We start from the raw sequence: 15,443 nt of genomic DNA on the forward strand, positions 1-15,443 counted from the left end.
CGTGGTATTGAGATGGAGCTGTCGATGGTGTCTGGATGGAACTGGGCTACGGCTTGGACGGCGCATGCCAAGTGCACGATGTATCCCTTGGACATTAGCTCATTGTCCCAGAATAAGTGCAAGCCGTCAATACATTTCAGGCTGGGATGAGGAAAAGCCAAAAGAAACCAAGTCTGACTGCAACGTGGCTAGCCGGTGCAACCTCGCTAGCATCTTCAGCTGAGGGAGCGGGAGCGGGAGAGGAATGCGATGGAGATATCCGTGAGTTCTGCCGCGCCTGTGAGAAACGTGGAATGCGCGGCTGGCGTATTCTTGGAACAAAGGGGGGTTCGGCGAGTTTGTAGGCGCGCTTGGCGTCTAGCGCGCTAGGAGATCTTCTTTTGGATGGGAGACGAGGTTCGTTTGGGGATGGCGTTGGAGGGAGACGCTATCAAGCGCTCGTGGTGGCTGCTCCCACATGGAATGAGTGTTGTGATTGCCTTTTAAGGAGAGGTGGAGGGTATGGCGGGCTATATCGGGCATGATTTGGGTGTTTTGCGATGGAGCTGCGCGGAGTGAGCCGGAGCAACACGTGGGAAACGGTTGAGTTGTGTAGTTGGGTGGGTGTGAGTTGAGGAGGGAGGATTGGTAAGCTGAAGAGGGAGTTGTGGCTTGAGTTGGCTGCTCTCTGCACGAAGTAGAGGTATCAGTAGTGGCATATCTTGAGACAGCATGACATGAATGCTTGATTGTTGATTATCCAGATGGAACGACGAATACGGGACCTCTCTTGGTGGTTGTCATGGAGGCTTTGTGTGCGTTGAGTTGGAGTCGAGATCTGAACGAGACAACCGAATAGGGTATATTTAGATGTGAGATGTGCTGCATCTAGAGTTCCACAGCGATGCTATAGACGTTCTTATCTGGCCACTTCAGCAAGACTCAATCCACAAAACCTAGGACTCGAAGAAACTCCTTCCAAGTCTTCTGATTTCGGTATTGCTCTCATGAGTTGGTATTGCTCGAAACGAACGAAGTTTCTCTGAATTGTTGGTTGAACTTTACAATACGAAATGAAGAGGCATACATATGCGTGAGAGCCAACGCCGTGAGCTGGCTTTATCCACCTCTGTCTGCTGAGTTGTATCGGATAGAGTCCGTTGGTACCGCTTAGCTCTGCCCATGCCACGACCTGTGTGACTCCGCTGTCGTATTTACTGCGGCTGCTTCACACTGCCACACCACGGCCGTCGTTTTGTACGTATGTTTGAATGGATAAGAAACGAGAAGCCAAGGACAGCGTCGATGATGCTGTGGTAGACTCATTGCTTACGCCGGCATCTTTCAAGTGATTGCAAATATGTTCTGCTGGCAGCACCCCTGGTCTTGGTCTCCAGAATTGTCTGACTGTTGCCGGCGCCACTACCGCCGACATCTTTTCCTTGCAGTGAGATTGAACTTTGGCCTGGTATGGAATATATAGTACTGAGGATGAGAGTTTAGGAGTCTACGAGCATTAACCTCGTCGGGTTTCAAAGTCCACGGCTTCGGCAGACTTACGTCGCCAACATGGAACGGCCCTGTGGGTTCTAGGTACTGGAACATCGGTCAAAATGCCAAAACTATCTTAGCTGAGCCTGAGAGCTCAAGCCCGGCGATTAACGCATCATCGTTCTAGACGTTAGTCGGCTGCATCATCAAGTTTAACGCGGCCTCTTCTGCGTGCTCAAAGGTTTCCTCGATGCGATATATAAATCATCTACAGATTGTCCCTTCTTGAGGTGATGAGAGGAGGGTGTGCGATTTAGAAAGCGAGCTCTCTTTCTTCGACATGTTGTGTCTTGCACTTGACGTGACAGACGACACAGTACATCTCGTCCAGTTGCGGGTAAGTAAGACGAGAGGTATCATCAGTATTCGTCGCCGTCTCACACCCCTCTCCTATTCCGAGTATATAAACGTGACAAAGATAAGTAATACCATGGGCCTGGGTGCACGACTCTGAACTGAGTATCTCACGCGGCCTTGGAAATTCCCAGCCTGGTGACTAGAACCCCTCCCTTCATCGCAACTCAACACCAGATAGTCTCCAACCAGCTTGCTCCCTTGAGGAAAAGGTACTAAAGTCCGTTTTTATAGCATCTTGACCGGGTCTCTGTAGATTCCGCGGGTATACGCGGAACTCGGTGCACACCAAGACAAGCCCAGAAACCTGGCTTTGGAGAATACCCAGCAGATCCAACGGTATATTTTCAAGCTCTTCATTTCAGATCAGACGTTCAGCAACGACACAATGATTCGCCATCTCCTTGTCGTAAACAAGACAGAATGATTCGCAGCGATCATAGCCTCAAGGGATAAGACGACCTCATCCTCGCGTAGCAATTTCAAGAAAGCTGCAAACTCTCCAGAGAAGGAATAAGCAACGGACAGTGACGCCGAGGGGTGGCCGGAACAGACCGATGAGAACTCTCCCGCAGCAGACGTAAACTGTCGTCGCTGTCATCCACATCGTCTGGCACTTGGGATTCAACTTATATACCTAACAACCGGAGTAGCGGGAATGGCCAACAAGGGGTTGTTCAGCATCTTTCACTCAAATCCGAAGACGAACATAAATCACAGTCCAGAGGGCTTAAACATCATTTGTCCTAATGTCTTCGCACGCAGCGATTCTCTGGTCATCAAAATGAATAACCCAGATTCAGACCTCTCGGACTAAGCACATCCTCGAAAACGACTGTCCTTTTACTTGCGCTCGAACATCATAGGTATCATCCGTCCTCATAGTTTCCTTCTTCTCCAAGGAACGAATAAGTAACTGCAGAATAGACTTCTGCCAGTTGGAACATAAAACCAAAGATGAAACCCTAAGCCCTTGGAAAGCCAGCCGCATGTGCAGTTGTCTCTTGGAACTAGTGCCGGCAATCTTGCCAGACAATGTGATCTCATGAGAATATTAGCTCTGGCGATGAAGTCTACGCACCGAAACTAAGCCTCAGATGTACCTCGAACGATCCTACAAAGTCGCCGGATCAGGGTCTTCCATCCATCCACAACTGCTGTTCCTATACGATTCCTCATCCGACCCCTTGCAGGAGCTCAGTTGTCAATGTATGAAAGATGCTGACCAGCGGCACCGAGCAACATGAGCAACACTGGTCGATAGAGCAAAGGTGTTACCTCGAGAAACAGATCAATGTTGGGCCAACTGAGCAAGCTAAATTGAGAGAATCCTTTAAGACACATCGTTCTCCATCCAGCAAGTTTCTCTCATATTTAATCACGTCTTAGATGCAAGCACCCTCACCAGTACCAGCGGAAGAGAATTTCTTCGTCGTCTGGTATTGAATTCCCACGTTTCCGCGCGTTGATCATGGAAGTGGTGTCGTCTTCGCTTGCGAAGGGCGACGGCATGCGGTTGCAAACCCTCGTCGCGAAGCTTGCAAGTCATCACATATTAGGTATTCAAATGCCTTAATAAGCGAAGGGAGATGAAGAAAGGAGCTGAATCGAAGATGCCCGTGGGAGGTGGTGGTTCCGTCATCTCACCCATCAACTAGCGATTCCTAGCTGTAGGAATCAATTGACAATGCAAGTAGATCCTTACAACTTGCAAGGAGACTTAGTCATTCGGCCGGCGCTCCTGAGTTCAGTATCCCTCCAGCAAAAAAAAGAGGGAATCTTTATATACCCTACTGACCATCGTTTGCTATCAAATTCTTCCAAGTACCTTAGAAGAAGCTAGATACATAGGAGCAACCTCCTTCCTTTCTTGATGATAAAAGGGGTATAAAAGCACCTACAGTCTCACTGAAAGCCTGCTCATCTGAATGTTGAGGAGATGTCTGAGGTGCAACGGCGCGAGGGCGAGTTAAAATGCCGAGTGGGCCGTCAGCTAGTTCTCTGACGATACTCAAAGACACAGCCTTTGTCCATGAGAGAATCAAGAACCAGATAGCATGACCATTGTTACGGCATACCTTCTTCCGCCTGGTATACAAAGGGGAATAAGAGGCGCGAGAAAGAGATGCGGACGGATGGACGAGAGCTTGGTGAGCGCCTTGTAGTCACTACTCTGAGCTATCCTAGTGCGCCGGGATATACTTGAATGTCAGGTTGCCCTGTTTTCAAAGAAGCTCAACATCTAACATCTTCACCGGACAGAGCCACTTGAGGCCTAGATGACATTGGCACTGGTTGGAGAGTTTATATAATGGCAAGTTTGGCATTACTCAAGAATCCCATCTATGAGAATCAAATGACATGGGAAGGGGAAAACGCTCTAGGACGACTTAGGATCATAATCACACAAAGAATATGTAGACTATATCATAGACACAACATCAATAATCCCACCGCATAGTACATCTCAATGTATTGGGTATTCTTTTGTCTATTCCGTCTAATCCCATTTCAGCACATTTCATACATATATCACAAACCAGACCCAAAGACAGCCTAACTCCTGAGCTTCTGCTTCGTCCTCTTCCTCTTCCCACCGACCTCCCTGCCCTCCTCCAGCTCCAACAGCGCCTCCCTCTTCTTCTCCGTCACGGGCTTGAGCGCGTCCCGCAGCACGCGGGTCTCGATGTTGACGCCCTCCTCCGCCCAGGGCTCCATCTGCCTGCCCACGCGGGCCTCGATGGCCAGCACGAGCTCGACGTCGCGCTGCCCGACGAAGGTGACGGCCTCGCCCTTGCGGCCCGCGCGCGCCGTACGACCGACGCGGTGGATGTAGTCGTCCGGGTTGCGGGGGATGTCGTAGTTGACGACGAGGCCGACCTCGGGGATGTCGAGACCACGGGAGGCGACGTCGGTGGCGACGAGGATGCGCGCGGCGGCGGCGCGGAAGCGGCCCAGGTTGTCGACGCGCTGGCGCTGGGGCAGGCCCGAGTGCAGCGACGTCACGCGGTGGTCGAGCAGGCGGAGGAGGTGGTGGAGGTAGTCGGCCGTGGAGGTGCGGTTGCAGAAGATGATGACGGACTTGGGGGCGTTGCCGTCCGTGAGGAGGAAGGTGTGGAGGTAGTGCTCGCGGTGGGTGACGGGGACTTGGAGGTGCATCTGCGACAGGGTGGTCGGGATGGCGAGGGACTGGGTGTCGACTTCGCAGACGAAGACGGGCTGTTTGCCGGGCTTGATGGGCATGTCCTTCAAGGCGCGGACCTCGGGGGTGATGGTGGCGGTGAAGAGGAGGGTCTGGCGTTGCGAGGACGGGGGGAGCACGGAGAGGCACTCCTCGACGTCGGGGATCATGCTGCCGGGCCCAGTGGCATCGAGAAGACGATCGGCTTCGTCGAGCACGACGTACCTGACGCGACGGAGACCGCAGATTGTGTCCTCTCCCGACGTCCGGATGTGGTCAGCCAGGCGACCCGGCGTTGCGATCACGACATGAGGTCGTTGGGCCAGCGCGATGGCCTGCGCTCGCATGTCAGAGCCGCCAGTGACGAGGATGGCCTTGAGGCTCTGCGGCGCGGAGATGGCCTTGAACTGCTCAAAGATCTGCAACGCCAGCTCGCGGGTCGGCGTCAGGACGACGCCAAAGATTGCCGTGGGATCCTCGGCCCATTTCTGGAGGATAGGCACGGCGAAGGCGACCGTTTTACCGGAACCCGTCCTGCTGCCGCCGATACAATCCCTCCCCTTCAAGATCTCAGGTATGCAGCCCTTTTGAATGCCCGTCGGCCGCTTGATGGCCATGTTGGCCAGCGACTGGACCAGCCATGGCTTGACATCGAGCGCAGAGAATGTGGTGTTGGGGTCTGTCGGCGCGGTGATTGCGTTTTGCGACGGGGTGGGGAGTACGGCTTGCGGTGCCTTTTCGGGAGCGGCGCGCTTGAACCGCGAAGGGGCCTGGATGGTTGAGACGACGGCCTTGAGCTCCTCCTCGTCGTCATCGTCGTCGTCATTGCCTGCCAGCTCAGGTTCGACTTGGGGTTCGGTTCTTCTCCTCTTGCGCGAGGCCGGGCTGTCGAGGTAGTCGGACTCGGCGCCGGAGGAGGAGGCTGAGGAGGAATCCGAGTCCTCGTCGTCGGCCGCGCGACCCGGACGTCTGGGATCTGCGGGGGGCATTCCGGTGATTAATCAAAAAGATTCCGCCTCGGTTGGAGTCGAACAAGACCTGAGACGCAGGAACAACCTTCTATCACGGGGGTGATTGGTGATGGGTGGACGGCAGCGCTGCACCAGCGTATGAGAATTTTCCTTCAGGATCTCCCGCGAGAAAAAAAAAAAAAAAAGATTGACGCAAAAGCTTGGGCGGATTCAGAACGCTGCCAGCTGCCGGGATTGGGCGGGCAGGCGGGGTGATGCAGGGGCTCAACGTGGGGCAATCCAATGGGAAGGCGGTAAAGGGTTCCGCATTGAATTGAAGGGTAAACGCGCGCTTGGGGAAACGACGGGAGCCATTGAAGCAAGACACCACCGGAAGATAATGGCAATGATCAGCCAGTCACGGGGCGGCAAAAGCGTGAAAGAGAGAGACGCTCTCTGCCAGTCACATACTCCAAAGGCACACGAGACGGCCGACTGTCATCTGTTGGTTGCAGATTTCATCTGGAGCTGCAATGCCTCTGCCCCCGGATTGTAACCTGTGCGTTACGCGAGGCATGGGTCGACCTGAGAAGATGAGTCGAGCTGATGTTGGTGCTGCTGGGTGCTGGGTGCTGGGTGCCGGCCTGACAATGCCGTCCGTCTTCTCCCTCGGGGCCCAGATACTTCAGGAAACTTTCAGGGCTGAGGCTGATGACAGCATAGCGTTGCTTCCCGTCCAGGGATGCGGCCAGCATCATTGCATTTCCTGCCCTACGTGCTTGGCGCACTCTAGGTACCGGTTCCTGGACTTGTGCTTATGCCCCGTGCGTGAGCCGAGGACACATTGGCCATCGCCATCGCGCCCGTGATTGCATTGGTGCCCGTAAGCCAGGTGAGGATGAGGCACAGTACGGTCTGTCGCGTGTTGGTGTGTGTAAGGTGTCGCTGGCGGAGATCACAAAGGAAGACATGCATAGCAGAGAGGAATCGACTGCCGATCACTGACGTCCAGGGGCGTACCAACTGCTGCCCCCAACCGTCCATCTGTAAGCGCTTGTCCAATGAGGCATCATGAGGAACACGGTTTCAATATGTCTCGCCAGAGGCTCCTCTTTCGGGTGTGCCGTCTGACTGTCGGTGAGTTTGACCTCATATCTGGGTCCCGGTACAGCGGATCCGACAGGTGCTGATGGCGGCCGCGGGAACATCTGCATCTGCCTCACGATACCCAGGCCTCTGCGACTGACTGTGTGGCCGTGTGGCAAGGCATACATGTGCTGCGCATATCAATGCAGCCTGCGTATGGAAATTGATATTCAGGCAACGGTAATTCCCCGAAAGGCAACCTGTGCAGCTCAACCGCCGAACAGCGGTGCACCACGTACGTGTCCCGGGCAGGCCCTCGTTAAAACCGGGCCTTCGTCTGAATATTATCGGGGTCTGATGCGATGCGGTGAGGACATTTGCGCGGCATCAAAAACTTGCGGCAGTGACAGCCCGTATAACAAGCCGTCGCCTTACGATGTTGGCCGCATTGGGTAAAATCGAAGGTAGGATGGACGAGTTGAAAATTCGTGGTGTTTCGGACCCCAAATTGTTCCTTGTCTCTCCCGTCCGTCTCTGCTTCCACCCACTTCGGGGCGCCCTCCCATTCGCGCCGCAGGACCGGTGGAGGGGAAGTTGGTGCGGTTGCGCTGCAGCCGGTCTGCATCCTCCGTCGCTCGCATCCAAGTCTCTGCAATCAGCTTACTGTCGCTGCTCAGATGGACGACGGATTGCTGTGCCGGTGATCTGAAGTGTATCCGTAACAACGGCCACCGAATTATTTGGAATGGAAGCCATTGCAGACGGACGGAGGATGGAGGGACTCAGCCAGCACAGGTGCCGAGGGGAGCTCCGTGTGGTGCCCCATTTGCCCACTCCTCTCCTCCTTGCCGTCCTCCCTGGGCACCGTACTCGGCGTGGTGTTTCCAGTCTCCAGTCTCCAGTCCTCGTCTGCCGCCGCCGGAAATGCCCCATTTTCCAGACAAAACGACGCTGTCAACTGGCTCATGCGAGTTTCATCGGCACGCTCTGGACCACAATGGCTATTCTGTGAATGGAGATTGGTCGCCAAAAAGCCCGCTTTAATCTTTCCCCCGTCCTGCGCTCGTACAGGCGGATACTGTACAATAGGATGGCCGGAAGGGTGTGTGAGCGAGCCAGGAGAATGTGACGAGAATGATTCGGCTGTTTGCGCCTGGAGTTGGCTAATCTTCGAGGGGCGACGAGGAGGGGTAGATAGCCGACCCAGCTGACAGTGCTCAGGGAGGTAGGGCCATCGTCGGACGACTACTTGTTTGATTGAACCGGCGACATGTCCATATTGTTCTGTCGATCGAATCCCGTGGTCTGCCACAACCAAAGAGTCAAGATGCATCGGGGACGGCCCCCGCTTTGTGCAGCAGAGGAGCAAGGGCGGGACCACGCCGCAGGACGCAGAGGAGCAACCCGCAACGAGACGGAAAGCAGGGGAGACGAGCTCGAGCTTTTGCTTGGTTCTGGCTCTCTTGCCAGGCTCTGGGTGCGTGCCCACGGCGAGGTGCTTGGCCTGGAAGGATAGTCTCCAGGTGCAGGGCAGGGCATCGAATGGCAGCCCAAGACACAGACGACACACCACCAACTGCAGCGCAACCCCTGTCGCGTCTCTCACGCCCCCATGCTGTTGCTGCATCGCAGATATCCTCTCACATCTCGCCGCCCGAGGGCTGCGTGTCACTTGTCTTGCCGTCTGCTCATTGTGTATTCAGAACAGGACTGTGATGAGATGGCCCGGTGGGTTGGTGGTTTCGTTTCGAGCTCACTCATCAAAGAGCGGTTGCTGTGATGATGACGAGGTACACGTACAGACATGCGCGGAACAATGTACTTGATGACTGTTGACTTGAGTCGGAACGGCGGCATTGCTTTTGTTGTCTCGTTTTCGTTTTTCCGTCGCAGGATATTTGTTTTCTCCCGTACGGTGTTATGCGAAGGTGCTGCATGCTCGTAGGGTTTTCTCCGGCTGAGCTGCTGTTTGAGTCCCCATCATGGATATCGTCTTGTTCCAATTCGGTAGGCCTCGAAGATGATGTCGTGCTTGCAAATCCCCGAGCGGGAAGGGCAGAACCTCAGACGACGCAAGGGAGCCCGTAATGTGGCGCGTCTTCCCATCCCGAATGACACAGTTGAAAAGGCAGAAAACATTGGAAGCGCGACCGAGCGTAGGCTTTTTGCTCGTCTTGGGCCTCATTGACTTTGGTTCGTGCGGTGCCTGTGATGGTGAGGTAGGTGACTGACGGAAGGTTAAGGTAGGGGACGGGACGAATACGTACGCAGACGCAGCCACCGGTACCCAACATGACGGATAAGGTACCTTTTTTGCCATTCGAGGTGCCCAAAAGGCGACTCTCGACTTCGTTCTTGGCTCATTACGTGTGTGCTTGCACAAATGTTGTTCACGTTCGATAGACAACGACAACGCCTTGGAATTAGCGCCCAAGCTCGTCCCTGTCCCGCCGCCCTCCCCGCCTTTTTTGCCCACTCGAATCCCACTTCAGGCGCTCCGAAAGATCAAGGACCTAGGACCCAGGACCCAGGACCTGTAACCTTGGACCTTGGACCTTGGACGTTGGGTCTCGCCACAATAATCGAATCGCTCAGGTCTGCTTTGGAGTGCTGGGTGCTGATTGCTGATTGCTGAGTCCTGAGTGCTGAGTGCTGGGTGTGGCCCCCCTCCTTCATTCTGCCCAGAGAGAAGAAACCCCCTCTTCCAGACCCCGGTCCCGATACAGACATCAGGCCTGAGAGAAGCATAGAAACCGCGTACGCATCCACGGCCGACGGCGTCGGCTCTTTTCCCACTCTCCTCACCAAAACCCCATTTCCGATTCCGACTTGGGACTGCGACCTCTACCTCGTCCTCGACCTGACCTAACCTCGACCCATTCTGAGGCCTTGCGGAGAGAGAGCTACTCTCGTTCTTGTCGACGTTTCCACTCCATGTTTCTTTCTTCCACTCGTTCCGATCTGACCTCCAATCTACCAACCGCCCCGAACGGCTGATCTCGACGGCTACTAAACCTTACAGTCTATTACCTTACCGCCCGTCGACGACTTCCATTGTTTAGCCCCGACCCCTACGTCAGCTCTTCCTTCCCACACAATCCCTCGAGCACACTAGCTCTGCTTTCCGCCCGTGCCCTCGAGCGCAGCGACCGCACATCAACCTACCTCCAACTACGTCGTCGGGTTGCTTGGCTTCGGCCCTTTTGCGACTTTGTGCAATCCTGTCTTTGTTTTGTATAACCGTCTCTTGCTCGAACTGCCTCCTTCTGGTCCGCCCGACCTTATATCGCCATCATGGCCGACCAGAACCCGTCACAACCACAAACCATGGACGCTCCTCAACAGGTAAACCTGCTTGCACCTAGCTTCTTCCCACCTCCAGAACCATGCTAACAATGATGTCTACAGGCACCTCATGTCCCTTCTCCCCTCTCAACACCCGGCTCCGTTCCCATGATGAACTCTCCAGTCCCTCTCCTCCGTCCTGCCATCCCCGGCTCAAGACCCGGCGGCGGCGCCCGAACACCGAGACTCGGTCTTGCCATCCCGCCGTCACCGAATGCGAAGCCCGTAGGCGGAAACGCACCCCAACCCGTAAACTCTCGACCTCCTCTCCCGACCCTTCACCTGGCAACCCCCATGGGCAGCCAAACAACACCCTATGAGCAACCCCAGAGACCAGTAGGCGTAGGCCAGTCAGCCAGTGGTGGTAGTGAGAGCAGCGCGGCCCACTCCAGGTCAGGAAGCTTCGGCCCGTTGGACGGCAGAGCCAGTAACCCCACGTCCGCCGGCTCTCAATACTCGGCCTTGTCTTTTGCCTCGCAATACGGCTTCGGAGCGCCGCGGCCCCACGGAACACCTGACCCCTCGTCTGCCGTCGGCTCCATCTACTCAGAACGAAGCGATGGCGGCGTGGGCATGGAACGAGACAACAGCCTTCAAGGTCTCGAAAATTTCGATAAGCTGTCTTTGGAAAGAGGCAGGACGTTGGATGTCGAAGAACTTGATGCCGATGGCTGGAGGGTCGCCAGCCTCGAAAAGAGAATCGAGGAACTCGACTCTCTCGGTGAAGGTGCCGGTGGTGCTGTTACAAAGGCCAAGTTGAAGGGCGGAAAGACAATTTTTGCTCTCAAGGTGCGTACATTTGTTGAGAAACAAGAACTACGGACTGACACCTTTAGGTCATTACCACAAATCCCGATCCCGACGTCAAGAAGCAGATTGTGAGAGAGCTGGGTTTCAACAAAGAGTGTGCGTCAGAGCACATCTGCCGATACTACGGCGCATTCGAGGACACGACTACTGGCACCATCTCCATCGCCATGGAGTTCTGCGAGGGTGGTTCTCTCGACAGCATTTACAAGGAGGTCAAGAAGCTCGGAGGCCGGACTGGCGAGAAGGTGCTCGGCAAGATTTCCGAGGGCGTCCTGCGCGGACTGACGTACCTCCACGGCATGCGCATCATCCACCGCGACATCAAGCCATCCAACATCTTGCTGTGTAGGAACGGAGATGTCAAGCTCTGCGATTTCGGTGTCTCGGGAGATTTTGGAACCAAGGGTGAGGCAAACACCTTTATTGGTACCAGTTACTACATGGCCCCTGAACGTATCACCGGCCAATCATACACCATCACATCCGACGTCTGGTCAACGGGCGTCACCCTTCTCGAGGTCGCACAGCATCGCTTCCCCTTCCCTGCCGACGGCACTGAGATGCAGCCTCGCGCTGGTCTTATCGATCTTCTTACGTACATTGTGCGGCAACCGATACCCAAGCTGAAAGACGAACCGGACGCCAACATTTTCTGGACCGACAACTTCAAGTACTTCATCGAGTGCTGGTACGTAAAGCCCATCGGTGTCAATGACTGCTTACTGACATTTCACAGCTTGGAGAAGGAGTCTACCCGGAGAGCCAGTCCTTGGAGAATGCTTGAGCACCCGTGGATGGTTGAGATGCGGTCGAAGCGCGTCAACATGGCCAAGTACCTTTCCCAGGTATGGGGCTGGGACTCGAAGTGATCCAGACGACGAACATCTCGTCGGCGATTTACGAGCGGCCAAGGCCTTACGAAGAACCGACCTCTTAGACGAACCGACGACATTGCTCAAATAATACTGGATTGTCGACTTATCTGCATACAAGGAATGACTTGCCTCAACAACGATTGCATCGAGAATGGCTGCAACAATCGGAATGGTGAAATTATCAAGGGATGGTGTATGTTCGAAACAAGGAACCAAAAAAACAACACGAATGCCGGAAATCAAGCGATTAGCCGAAAAAGATCAAAGCCATCTGTCACAATCTAAGTATACAATGGGGCATGCACAAGCTTGCTTCTGCCACGCCTTCATCATGGGGGGACGGGGGTCTTTTTGGATGAGCCCTCACGGCGAGCAGGGGAATGAAGCGGGGTTCATTCATCAGCAGCACAAAGATTGTTGTGTACTGGCATTGTTGTTGTTATCATGGCACTGGAGCGTTGAGCCTGTTCAGTATGGAGCAATTGAAAAAAAGTACACAAATGTTTTTGGTTTCCGACATTTTTCCTTGGCCCAGGCGAAAGGGGGAGTTTCTCATCATTTTTTTCTTTTCCCAAGGTCGGGAGGGTCAGTCACTGTACATATATATATTTCAACCCAAACAATTCTTCCTTCAGGGGGTATCTAGTCTACACCGATTTTGTTGTATGCCAGGTAGGAGAGTGATTGATCAATAGTTTTTTACCAAGTTCATGCCTTCGCCGTCACCTCGGACTCATCCACGCCCATCAACTCGCGGAGGGCCACGGTTGCGTAGGCGCTCTTGGGGAGCTGGAAAGTGACCACCACAGCCGTCTTCTTCGTCGCCGGCTCCACTTTACTCTCTTCAGGCTCGGCCTTCTCGGGCTGCGCGACCGCCGCATCCTCCATCTTCACATCGGACCCGGCCTCTGCGGCCGGAACCTCCGCCCCGGTCTCGGTCTTGACCTCCTCGGCCGGGGCCTCTTCCGTCTCGGTCTTGGCCTTCTTGTTCGCACCGTCATCCTCCTCCCCCTCGCGGCCGCGCTTCTTGGACGACGACGCCTGGTCGCCGCCCCGCCTGGCGCGGATGAGATCCATGTCCGTCGGGTGCATCTGCTCGTTGTCGTCCTCGTACGCGCGGACCTCGAACGCGGGCTCCGCGAGGAAGCGCACGGCGAACTTGCGGTACGCGCCGGGCAGGCTGAACTCGCGGTGCCGGCGGAGCATCTTGGCCGGGTCGAGACCGCCGTTGTCCCTCATGAAGGTCGTGTAGAACTCGCCCAGGGCGTTGGTCGGGTAGACCACGGCGTGGCCCGGCGAGGGGAGGACGACGTCGTGGATCGTGTACCTGCCCGAGGCCGCCTCCTCGGCGGTCAGCGCGCGGGCGTCGGCGGTGGCCGCGTCGTCGTCGTCGTCGTTCTCCGCCTCGGCCTGGGACTGCGTGAAGACGAGGTCGCCCTCGACCACCTTGTCCCCGTACAGACGCCACCTGTGGCTGGCGGCGTGGTTCCAGACGTAGGACTGGTAGGCGTGGAGGTACATGTTGCGCAGGCCGCGGGTGATGCTCGTGAGGGCGCCGAAGAAGTCTCTGCGCGAGGTCTGGTTGGGCCTGCCGAGGTGGCGGATGACGCTGGCCTCGGCGTTGAAGCGGCGCGGGAGGATCTTGACGGCGTCGTCCATGGTGCCGCCCTGGCGGAAGAGCATGCAGGCGTGCTGGCGGTTGAAGTCGTCCCGGGCGTGGCCCTCGGAGGGGACCTCCCCGCCGGCGGCGCGCTTGGCGACGTCCTCGTCGTAGGTGAGGATGGCGTTGACGGCGCCCTCGAAGTCCTCCTGCAGGATGAGGCGGCCGACCTCGTGGGTGCCGACGGCGTGGGTCCCGAAGCGCTGGTGGCCGAAGTAGTTGATCCAGCCGCGCGAGTGCATGCTCGCCATGGCGGACCCGACGGACTCACGGATCTTGGCCTGGCGTTCGTCGTGGGGGAGGTCGGGGGTCCCCGCGACGGCGCAGTCCTTCAGCGCGATGACGAACTCGTTGCCGGCGTGCGCGCCGAGGTGGATCGGGGTCGTGGCGTAGAGGTAGTCGCCGGTGATGACGCCGTGGAGACGGGAGTTGGCGCGGACGAGGGCGTCGGCGCGGCCATGACGGATGGAGCAGCGCTGCGTCGTCGCGGCGCGGCGGTCCTTGGTGCCGGCGGTGCCGACGGCCTGGGGCTTGATGCGGAGGGCCCTCGCGATCTGGCCCGTGGCATCCATGGTGTCGCGGTTCTCCTTGTACAGTGTGAAGTGGAGGTACTCGCCCTCGCCGGGGGCCTTGACCTTGGGTTGCCGTTGCTGCTGCTGCTTCTTCTGCTGCTGAGGCCCGCCTCCGCGCACGCCTCTGCCCTTGCCGCGGGGAGGTGTGATCTTGGCGACGATGGCGCCCGTGGTGTCTGTGGTCGTGTCGATCACCGAGTTGAAGATGCGGCGGACTTGCTGATGGAGTTGGCCGCGCTTTTCCTTGTCGTCCATGACGGGCGACGTCGCGGGTTCGGGTTTGGCGTTCTTGTCGGCGCTGATTGTGTTGAACATTGCCACGAGCTTGTCGGCGAATTCTTGGTCTGTGAGAGAGGCGAGGGTCGCGATGTCTTCTGCGGGGATCTCAGGGACGGCGGGCTTGGAGGTTTCGCCGTTCTCGCCGTTTTCGCCATTCTCGACGTTCTCAGGAGTCTCCTCTGTCTTGACTTCTTCCGCCTTGGTTTCCTCCTTGACTTCCTCCGTCTCCTCCTTCTTCTCCTCAGCAGCCGGCGGAGGGGTGGGTTCCTTTGGGGGAGGTGGGAGAGAGGTTTCCGTTAGGTGGAGGACGGAGCCATCTCTGTTGATCTCGTAGACTTGAAAATCTGTGTATCTGGAATTTGGTTAGATGTTGCGAGTAAGATGAAATTCCCGGGGCGCGCACCTCTTGCGCATGTCGCCTGTCCAAGCCGTCGTGCTCGGGGCGATGCGCTCAGTGATGCCGAGGGAGGCATCGAGGCGCGTGCCGTTTGAACGGCGGGTCTCGGTGGCCATGTTGGTTGATATGCGCTGAAGTTCAATTCCAAACTCAATTATATGCAGATATAAACTTGATGGATGGAAGTGAATTGATTGGCCTGCTGTAAGTTGGATGCGGAATGGGAATTGTCGCGGGGACAACAGGCATATTTTCAGCAATTGCCGGCAGAAAGCCCAGTAAATGAGGATACTCGGAAGGCGGTATGAATAATCTCCACTGTTTTCGCCCGCATACAGAAGGCGGTGGCGGTTTTCACACAGCTAACCGATTCTCACATGAGTTCCCACATCTCATTCATTCTC

The 15,443-nt window shown here is 56.0% G+C and overlaps 3 protein-coding genes across 3 annotated transcripts; 1 reads left to right on the forward strand and 2 right to left on the reverse strand.

Annotated features, from left to right (window-relative positions):
• Positions 1-4,440: 4,440 nt before the first annotated feature.
• CkaCkLH20_09815 (ATP-dependent rna helicase dbp8) lies at positions 4,441-6,054 on the reverse strand (the record flags this gene model as incomplete). Its single annotated transcript, XM_038892530.1, has 1 exon — positions 4,441-6,054. The coding sequence occupies one exon, from the start codon at positions 6,052-6,054 to the stop codon at positions 4,441-4,443; it is 1,614 nt and encodes a 537-aa protein (XP_038742097.1).
• A 4,341-nt stretch (positions 6,055-10,395) lies between these two features.
• CkaCkLH20_09816 (uncharacterized protein) lies at positions 10,396-12,125 on the forward strand (the record flags this gene model as incomplete). Its single annotated transcript, XM_038892531.1, has 4 exons — positions 10,396-10,446; positions 10,510-11,235; positions 11,283-11,944; positions 11,993-12,125. 4 exons carry the CDS (start codon positions 10,396-10,398, stop codon positions 12,123-12,125), a joined length of 1,572 nt encoding a protein of 523 aa, XP_038742098.1.
• A 714-nt stretch (positions 12,126-12,839) lies between these two features.
• CkaCkLH20_09817 (pseudouridine synthase) lies at positions 12,840-15,155 on the reverse strand (the record flags this gene model as incomplete). The annotated part of the gene is made up of 2 exons (XM_038892532.1): positions 12,840-14,994; positions 15,046-15,155. The coding sequence occupies 2 exons, from the start codon at positions 15,153-15,155 to the stop codon at positions 12,840-12,842; spliced, it is 2,265 nt and encodes a 754-aa protein (XP_038742099.1).
• Between the last annotated feature and the right edge of the window lie 288 nt (positions 15,156-15,443).

Source organism: Colletotrichum karsti, assembly GCF_011947395.1.
Source record: "Colletotrichum karsti strain CkLH20 chromosome Unknown Scaffold36, whole genome shotgun sequence".
Taxonomy (NCBI): Eukaryota; Fungi; Ascomycota; class Sordariomycetes; order Glomerellales; family Glomerellaceae; genus Colletotrichum; species Colletotrichum karsti.